Source organism: Quercus lobata, chromosome 3, assembly GCF_001633185.2.
Source record: "Quercus lobata isolate SW786 chromosome 3, ValleyOak3.0 Primary Assembly, whole genome shotgun sequence".
Taxonomy (NCBI): Eukaryota; Viridiplantae; Streptophyta; class Magnoliopsida; order Fagales; family Fagaceae; genus Quercus; species Quercus lobata.
This window is the reverse complement of record NC_044906.1, coordinates 57,251,727-57,261,410: the sequence shown is the minus strand read 5'-3', so window position 1 is coordinate 57,261,410 and position 9,684 is coordinate 57,251,727. Positions and strand designations below refer to the sequence as shown.

At 35.6% G+C, this 9,684-nt stretch overlaps 2 protein-coding genes across 4 annotated transcripts; both read right to left on the bottom strand.

The window, feature by feature from the left end:
- Positions 1–218: 218 nt before the first annotated feature.
- LOC115981134 lies at positions 219–857 on the bottom strand. Its single transcript, XM_031103316.1, has one exon. It carries the CDS (start codon positions 855–857, stop codon positions 219–221), a length of 639 nt encoding a protein of 212 aa, XP_030959176.1.
- Positions 858–4,387: 3,530 nt separating this feature from the next.
- On the bottom strand, positions 4,388–8,666 carry LOC115982422 (GDSL esterase/lipase At5g14450-like). 3 transcript variants are annotated; one of them, XM_031105017.1, is made up of 6 exons: positions 8,578–8,666; positions 7,794–8,484; positions 7,041–7,250; positions 6,745–6,917; positions 5,397–5,667; positions 4,388–4,988 (listed from the first exon to the last, which is right to left on the bottom strand). In XM_031105017.1, the coding sequence occupies exons 2-6, from the start codon at positions 8,074–8,076 to the stop codon at positions 4,747–4,749; spliced, it is 1,179 nt and encodes a 392-aa protein (XP_030960877.1). In that variant the 5' UTR covers positions 8,077–8,484; positions 8,578–8,666; the 3' UTR covers positions 4,388–4,746. The 3 variants fall into 3 exon arrangements, with proteins under 3 accessions (XP_030960877.1, XP_030960878.1, XP_030960879.1); XM_031105018.1 differs by having other exon boundaries at positions 7,794–8,099; positions 8,578–8,620; XM_031105019.1 differs by having other exon boundaries at positions 4,778–4,885.
- Positions 8,667–9,684: the final 1,018 nt, after the last annotated feature.

Sequence of the window (9,684 nt, the reverse complement as noted above, 5' to 3'; positions counted from 1 at the left end):
TAAATAAAAATATTCTTGCGTCTCCTGCATCATTCTCCTCTAGTTGGAGAAAACTCGATCTCGAGTTTTAAAGCATTGAAGGATTAGGATGTTGACAAATAACACTTGCTTCGTCTGAAATCACCTTAGGGAGCATAAGGAAAAGAAAAACCTTGAATTCCCCCACATCAAACTCATTTGGAATAACAAAATCAATGTGGAATCAGTATAATCTCTTCTTAAACCTTATGAACCATAGCAAGCACTGTGGTTTTAACCTCTTCGACTTCACCAAGATGTAGATCTTCAAGGACTGTGGAGGGTTGATCAGAAGCACGTTCAACAACTTCAAATTTCACATCATGTGCACCCTCATGCTTGCTGGGTAGTTTTTGAGTGGATGCCATTATCTTTTCTAGCTGGGCATTAATCCTAGTGATTATTTGCTCCCCCAATGTGCATGAAATAGGTGAAACATTCTGATTTGCCTTTCTTACAATAGCAAAAAGTGAACTAAGAAGATCCAAGGAAATGTCTTCACTTTCATTTATGACCAGACTCATAATTGTTTCCATGGTTGAGAGTACAACAGGTGGATGGTTGGACCTAATCATCTTCAAGAAACTTTGAAACATCTCAACAACCAATGCATCACACTCAAGATCCAACATCACCAAGCATAACTTGACCTTTGCAATGGTATCAAGAATTGAAGTCACCTTCTTATAAGAGCGAGTAGACACATGAGACATATTTTCACATGCTGCCACAATCAATTGGAATATTTCCTTCATTTGCTCATCCTTATATGGGGCATCTAGTGTTGTTATTCTTGTAATTTCAATAATGCAAGATACAACTGCAACCTTCACATCCATTTCAGCATGTCTCAAAAGTTTATTATTGATCAGAGCCTTTACTGAGGGAAAAAGTGCATCTCACATTGATTTGGATGGTACTTGCTCCACGTATGCTAACAAATTTTCAACTTCATCAAAAAGAGTAAGGAGATCATCAATGGAGGAATGAGGGTTAAGGAGTCTATTCCCAGCCTCCTTAAGTTGCTTTTCAAGTTCACTATGAAAGGAAATCTTTTTTTTTTAGCTCAGACTTAGGGGTACAAAACATAGAGATTGAAAGTTGAAACTGATGTTTTGATTTTTGTGTGTGTGTGTGTGGGGGGGGGGGGGGGGGGGGGGGTGGAGGGTCTTCTACTTTTAAAGGAAAATTGGAGTTGTATAAGCTAGGCTTAGGGCTTGTTAAAAGGATCAGGCTGTGGGTTTTGCAATAGGATGACTTTTTTTATTTTTTTATTTTTTATTTATTAGGTGCCAGCCATTGGATTAAGCTAAATTTATAATGGGCTATGTCAGGTTCTTTATTTGGGTCGGGTAAAATTGTGTTTGAGTGGCTAATGGGTCAGATACAATTTTGAGAGACAAATGCGCTGGTTTTTTTTTTTTAAACAAAAATCTTGGTTACGTAAATGGCTAAAGAAGGGAAATAGGGGAATTTAGACAAACCAATGGGTTACCTCATGAGATTGGATAGATGCAAGTTTGGCGTTGCAATAGAACCAACGACGTGCGAGGCTGAGGCTTCTCTGTTGGCTTGGGGGTGAAAAACTCATGTGGGGCTGAGGGGTATATACGAATTGTCGGGGCTGGTTTGGGCTTGTCCAAGATCTCATGGGGCAAAAACTTGAAAGGTACTGTCATATTTGGCTGACTTGCTCTTTTGATGGTTTTGCTTTCAATTGGTTGTCTATGGTTGTGTTGTATGAACCGGAAGTCTGCTTTGATACCAAATATGACGTAGGACAACCAAAACAAAACTGAAACAACAATAAAAATAAAAGGGATATGACCTAGGAGTCAGCACCTAGGTCTTACTTAGAGTCAGCACCAAGTAGGGAAACCACTAAGAGTCAGCACCAGACCAAAGAAAGACCAAACGACTATTTTTTTTCATTCATCAAAACATCAACTACCTCCTCAAGGAGTACAATAGGTTGCTTATAAAGGATTGCTAAACCCTAGTTCTAATTGGCCAGGAAACCCTAATTGCCTTATTACGAAAATAACCTTGCTTCCAAATTAAAATATTAATAGCCTAATAAACTACTAGGACAAAAATATAAAAAATACAATTGACTTACAAACATAAATAACACTAAATAAAAATCTTCTTGCATCTCCCGCATCAGAAAGATTGTCTGTGTTAGTGTTCAGGCAAAGGCAAGCAAAGATAGTGTAATTTGGTCCACAGCATAATTGGACACAACACCAATTAATAAAAGCAAAAGATTCTCCCTGATAATATAATTAACTAGTCGCTAACCCGTGCGATGCACAGGATAGTTAAACAAAATTTATACACATTCACTTTTATTAGTACAATCATTTGAAAATAATTCTAACTAATACCCAAATGTAAGAGACATATTGACTTACTATTTAAAGTAGCCTTCTGAAGAATTTATACATATTGTACAACTAAACCTTAATTTCTCATCAACGGTTAAAAATATAAACTACAAATATATAAATAAAGACCATGACTTGAGAAGGACGCATTAAACTTCAAATTAGAGTAGTAATGTTACTTTCTCAATCTTTGCTCAGTTGTAATAATAATATAGAGGAAATTCAAAACATGGAAAGAAAATAAAAATTACAACAATTAATTCCATTATCTTTCATGCTATACTTTGTAACTGTACGGAATTAAGTCAACTCAATTTAAGTAGTTGTAATAAAATTGGCTTCTACTATTCTCTATTCTATAGAGATATGAACATATTGGATTTCTCAAACAATTACCAGTATTGCAATAAAATGATTTATTCTTGAAAATAAGAAACAAAGAAAATCTCTCTATAACTTAAGAAACACAATATACTAAAATTAAAGAGAAAAAATTTTCGGAGGACAAAATATTATAGATAATTTAAAAGAATTTTGGTTTAATTCCTGAACACTGTAACCCATAAAATTCATACTAATAATAATATTTTATGATAGCGCAGTTAGAATTTTGGTTTAATTCTTGAACACTGAATTGGAAATTGATTATATGAGTATTAATGGTGAACAAAAATGAAGTTAAAATTTGAGCATTGTAACAACTTCTTCACACAGTATTCTATGGGTAGCAATGAATTTAATTTGATTGTGTTACTATATAATCCAAACTTATTAATATATCAGGACTTTGAATTAACTCAATAAAACTATCAAAGCCTTTCCACTACAAGAACATGTGAAGATTCTGTTAATTTGAGCAAACTTAAACCCCTCCATCCACTTAAATTTTAGAAACAGATTATACACTTAAAAGGGTTAGTAATTTATAGCACTTACCCCCTACTATTAGTATACAGATACCAAGTGCGGTCGTCATAACCCTTTGAAAGAACTTTCCCCAATTGGACCCTATCAAAAAAAAAAAACACCCAATTAACAAAATTGATCCAAAAGAGTCTAAAAAGCACATAAAATCAATTCAAAAAACAAAAATATGAGACAAAGTAATTATTTTCCGCTGCCAATGAAATCGTCTTCTGTATTGCTATTCCAAATTGCAACACTTATCTCTCTAAGGCCTTCATTTAATGAAAACACAAACTTCTCTTGGAATACCGGAGTATTATGACCATCTATACACACACACACACACAAAACAAAATCAACATAACTCACTATAACTCTATAGAAACCTCAAAAATATAAAGAGAAATTAAAGGGATTGAATTTGATATTTACGTTTGGAGAGAGAGAGTTTGCAAAAACCGTGGCTTTATATTTCTTAACTTGAGAGAGGGGTAAGGTTGCTAGGGTTTTGAGGAGTTATAATGTTTTTATTTTTTAAATATTGTGCTGACGTGGAAAATTGTAGTGCCAGCAGAGGCTTCGGTTTTATTTCTTAACTTGAGAGAGGGATAAGGTTGCTAGGGTTTTGAGGAGTTATAATGCTTTTATTTATTTATTTTTTTTTAAATATTGTGCTGACGTGAAAAATTGTAATGCCAGCAGAGGCTTCGGTTTTATATATATATATATATATATATATATATATAGACTAGAAAACATGATCAAAATATATGTAATAGCAAAAGTTTCAATACCAGTTATGCACACACAAATATTCTTAAACTTCCCATGTCACAAAAACATTGATTGCTTTTACTAAATTTTGTCCAAAGTGTAATTATGTTGAGCCTAAAAAAATTTAGGGTGGACCCAAATATTTTTTGAGGATAAAAAATCATAAAATTTTGAAAATTTACATATAATAATTATTTTTTTTCCAAGTTAGGGTGGTCCTGTGACCACCCTGAACTCTATATGGAGCCACCAGTGTGTATGGTGAGTGTACAATAGCAAATATGTGATAATCATTATCCCCGTAAGAAAATCAATCCTTGTTGCACATACCATGGAATGTGACTACAACTTCTGTAACTAATGCTTAAGAGGTTTGAAAGGGCGTAGTGTAGGCTAATAATAATATAAGAGGGTCTCTAAGCTTTGAGTAACTTTATACTTGCAGTTGCAGGTCTTCCAAAGCTTGTTTGATGTGCAGTTACTTATCCATTTCATCTTTGCTTACCTGAGTCCTGACTAGAACTTGTCCTTTCATCTTTGCTTATCTTTGCTTACTTATCCATTTCATCTTTGCTTATCCCTTGATTCCCACCAAGAAAAAAGAAATGACACCATCTTTGAGCTATAACACATGCTATAACTTGGTTGTGACATACTTCAGCTAGGGAGAACTATGACATGATTTTCTCAGGGGAATTGGGGGATCTGAGAGTGAGCCGTCCACAATGTGGTTAGCTACCCATTTGTTTGCAGCTTCAGTATAATGTGCGCCATCCCAGCTTATGTGTTTTGAAGGATCACTGCAAGAAGCCGCAAAAACTTCAGTTCCATTTACTATTGATGTTTGCCAACATTCAGCTACACCTAAATGCCCACAACAATACCCAAGAGGACTAACAAAACCTGCAATTAATACAGAAACTCTGAGTGAGAATGGTGTTCGGTATAGGCACACCAAAAGAGTAACAATGTTTCTTCTTTCTAGCTAGTACCCCATGGAAGAAGAATCAAACAACTTGCTATTGCATGGAAGACAAATGAGTTGTACATAGTGTAATTAGGAATTTTCATAATACAATAGTATGGGTTCATTTGTGATATAAATTTTGAAGGAACTTATAAACTAGAAATACCCATCTAGTAACTCAAATTGTGGAACACATGCTCAAGAACCATGAGGTTTTAAGTTCTGAACTCAATTGATGCACGATTCTTGTGGGTGAGGTCAGACATCCGAGGTTTACCAAGGTCTTTGGGACATGGATTCCTCTTCATAAAATAAAAAGAATGATTATAAACTCAAATGATTACCTTGTTTCTCTGCCTCACTGATTAGAGTGTACTTGGCTGTGTAGATATCAACATAGATGAGCACTGCATGGTGGAGTTTGGTCCTCAGTTGGAAGACTTTGTCCTTAAGCTGCTTGTTGAACTCTTGAGCCAACTGATTGTAAGACTTTATGCAGCCGTTTTGATCAGACTTAAAATGTTTTGGACGATTCCATACAGCAAAAAAAGGCAAGCAACCAATGGGACCGGTATTATGTATCCAAAATGTTCTTGCTCCTTCATGGTAGAGTTTCTAAATAGTTTCATAGACCAAAAAAAAAATACATCAAATAAACAAGTACTGGACTTTAATTATACACATGAAAATTCTGATATAGAAAATGTCTACCTCACCTTTTGCCTTCTACTTTGTGAATAGGATTTTATGTTGAGAAGTTTTACCAATTTGGTATAAAGCCAATTTTATATAATTAGAATCTGGAAAAAGTATGTGTACAGCTTTGTTTAATATTCAAGGTTAACTAATGCTTTTTTCCCCAATGAAAAAGATTAAAACCAGTGATGTATGGAGCATCTCATGTGATTTCCCTAAGCACATCCTTTAGAATAGAGTTTACCATTTCCCTTTTACCTAGAGCATTCAGGGTGAAAAACTGTCTACAGAGAGATAAGTAACAGAATTGTTGTCATTCTTAAAAGTTATTTACAACCCTTGTTTTATTGGGTCATTGCACAGAACTCATACTTTTGTAAGAGATTTAGAAAAGGCTCTCTCTTATGGGCACAAATTTAATTGGAAGATGATAATAATTGCTTAGGTCAAAACAAAGTTTGAACTGTTTTAAGTTTAATTCTCAATTTTCCACAGTATGGCTCAAGGGACTTGCTAGGATTATGCAATGTTAAGCTGCAAGAAGCTACTTGGTTTATTCCTAAAATGACATTGGTCTTCATTAGAAAGCACTGAAAATAGAATACTGAAACTACCATGTTCCAAAAGCTTAAGCTAGTGGAAAAGCTGAATTTAATCACATAACCATTATTTTAACACTTTTCCTCATGTATGATACTGAAACTACCATGTTCCAAAAGTTTAAGCTAGTGGAAAAGCTGAATTTAATCACATAACCATTATTTTAACACTTTTCCTCATGTATGGACCCAAACTTCCCTTCAATAAGTGAGAGTGAGACATAACACCTGAAATTTTGAACATTTTATGGTGGGTAGAGTGGAAAAGGGTTCAATCTCACACCACTTGTTGGTATCTTGATAAATTACCATTTGCTCCAAAAACTTAAGTGGCTGAAAATAGTGAATTTATAAAGTTAATAACTTACTGTTATTCTAACAAATATATTTAAGTTACCTTTACAGCCACAGCAAACATATCAATTATATTGGGGATGGATGCTCGCACTTGCTCCTCTGTAGTTTGTACAAGTCCAAAATGAAGATCATTTTGTCCACAGTCCAATGTGTAAAGGGCCTTTGAGAATTCCTCTGGCCTTGGGAGGTTATTTTTAATCCAAGAACTTTTAGCTGAAAGCATATACAAGCATTACTAGAAAGTAAAAGGTCAAAAGCATTTCTCAGTAAATGACAGCAGAAATTTTTAAAAAAAAATTGCCTTGCCTAGAGAAATCAGCAGTAGATCTTTCTAACCTTGGTTGAATGGCTCCTTGGTACGGTCTTTAAATTGTTCAAACTGCAAAAGCTGTATATTGAGAGATAAGGGGTTAAAACCTGCCCCAAATAATTTGGCATCAGTTTGCTGGATTGTAGACCCACTTGCACCAAAATTTGCTCCATGTCTAAAGTTTGGTTCTATAGAATCAAGATATGCACTCAAGAAGGGAAGCCCCAACTTCTCAGCTGTAGAAAATGAAAAAAATAGAAAAAGAAAAAAAAAAGGTCATCTTTTTTCTTTTGCCACATTAAGAAGACAACGAAACTGCAGATTCAAACCTAGGCTCTCCCCACATGACACTAGGTTACAAGATCCTAACCAAACAAAGTCATCAACATGGGTTGTATGTAGAACATCAAATAAGTTTTACATTAACAATGTTTATGTTATGACATTATATCAGTACAAAAATTAGCACAGACAATCATCACCAGAGGTATGATCAGCCCAAAGAGAAAATGTATTCCATGAAAATGGTTGGTGGGAGTCCACCAAGAAATAATCCCATCATAGCAACATCCAAACTATCACATCCCATAGACAACAACAACGAAATCCAAGCCTTCATACCAAAATTTTGGGTCTATTATGGATCAACAGACTAGTCAGGAAATGTTACATATATTCTTTTTCGTCATTCTATCACATTCCATAGACCCAAAAAAATAACTACCATATTCCCTAGCTAGAGTAGAGGATAAATGAATAGCTGAGAAGAGCATGCTTACCTATAAAGTCAATGATTAGACGCCCATCAGAATACCGACCAGAAGGTTTACCAAAGAAAGTCTCACCATATGGAGGGGGTAGCCGACGAAATGCTGCTGAGACACTGCCTGTATCTGAGTTTGAATCGCCAAAGTTGTAGATTGCTGGAATGTGACAACCCCATGACGGACCAACAAGTAACGAAGTAGCAATCAAAACAACTCCAATTGCTGCTGCTCCTACACCATTATTTATCCACCAAGGACCTTCCAATTTCCCTCTGAAAAGCCTAAACCGGCGCATTGAATCCTCTTACTTTGTTCACTCTAACTTTTAATCAAACAAAAAATATATTGCTGTTTTAGGCCATTGGGAGCTCCATTGAGGAAGTTAAGGTTCATGATGATACATCTTCCAAAAAGGATCATGGGTTTGATGGTTCATATGTGGAAGGATTTAGTACAAGTTTACAAAAGCATTTCTCCCTCAAAAAAAGAAAAAAAAAATAAAAAAGAAAAAGAAAAAGGTTTACATAAGCAGTGACATAGAAGAATATGTACGGGTTTGATCATGTAAAAGTAAGTAAAATTTGAGGAAGAATGCGAAGGAAAAAACCAATATTTATACTTTATTTATTTTCCTATTCTTGCTAGGAAAGAAGATAAAGCTAAAAATCTGTTATTTTAAGTTCTTGCTGATGCTACATCAATTCTGCAAAGAAATTGAAACCGTAGAGTATGATCATGAGAATGAACTCAAACAACTGCAGTTTAGCTCAAAGGAGGAAAAAAAAAAGCACTTTACCTTAAGAAGCTTGGAGTATACTTGCATCGGGACTTCAACAGTTGCAGATTTAACCATTTTGGGAGACTTTTAAGTTTAATCTGAGAACACGTTGACCAATCATAGCATCTTTATACATTAATGTGACATGTCCAATAGTATCACAAAGTGAGAGAAGTTACTATTAACCAATAATAATAAACAAAGTCCTAAGCAACTTAAAGCAAGTAAAGTAGACCCCTTTTTTTTTTCCAAAAAGAAGTAAAGTTTTTTTTTTTTTTTTTTTTTTTGATAGGAAGACTGCAATTTTATTTCAAACTAAATAGAAATAGATACATCATGGGTAAGTGCTTGCATTAAGAAGCAAGGCGTCTCTTCCATCTATGCTACAAAATCAACAATACCTCTTACATGTTTTGCTAATAAGTGGGCTGGTGTATTCCCCTTTCTACGAATGTGAGAAAAATCAACCTGACGAAATAGCCCACAAAAGCCAAGTGCACTCGATATGACTGATGCCACTGAGGATGGTGGGGATGAGTGACCACATAGAGCATTATAAACTATTAGAGAGTCCACTTCCATAATGAAATCAGAGATGCCTACATCCCTTGCAAACTGGAGCGCCACCTCAGCTGCCTTCGCCTCCACCTCCAATGCTCCCAAAGGTGCATTGATCTTCTGGCTTAGAGCTGCTATGACTTGCCCCTGTTCATCTCAGATAAGAACACCAACTCCAGCTGTTTTTTGTGTTTTAAAGACTGCTCCATCCACGTTCAGTTTGTATCTTGCCGTTGGTGGGGGAGACCATCTCACCTCTTGACTTCTCGGTACCGGTTCCGACAAGGAGTTCGCACACCTATATTCCTCCAAATACTGCTCACTCCATTTGACCAGAGCTTCACCCGTCATCTTTGTCCCACCATGGCGCACTTCATTACGATTTGTCCACATGGACCATGCTATAGTAACCACCGCGGCTATCTTGTCTTCATCATACTCCTCGAGCATCATCAGGTGCCATACCAGATCAAAGAAAGAGTTGATGGCTGCCGGTTCAAACGCAAACCTGAGTTTAGTGCATTGCCAAATCTGTTTGGCTCTTTGGCAGCTCCAGAACAGGTGACC

Coding starts and splice junctions, on each gene's coding strand:
- LOC115981134 (XM_031103316.1), bottom strand. CDS start 857: ATGGATGTGAAGGTTGCAGTTGTATCTTGCATTATTGAAATTACAAGA.
- LOC115982422 (XM_031105017.1), bottom strand. CDS start 8,076: ATGCGCCGGTTTAGGCTTTTCAGAGGGAAATTGGAAGGTCCTTGGTGG. Junction 7,251..7,793: donor TCTAATCATTGACTTTATAG/GTAAGCATGCTC, acceptor CATTTTCTACAG/CTGAGAAGTTGGGGCTTCCC. Junction 5,668..6,744: donor TGTTTGCTGTGGCTGTAAAG/GTAACTTAAATA, acceptor GAAACTATTTAG/AAACTCTACCATGAAGGAGC.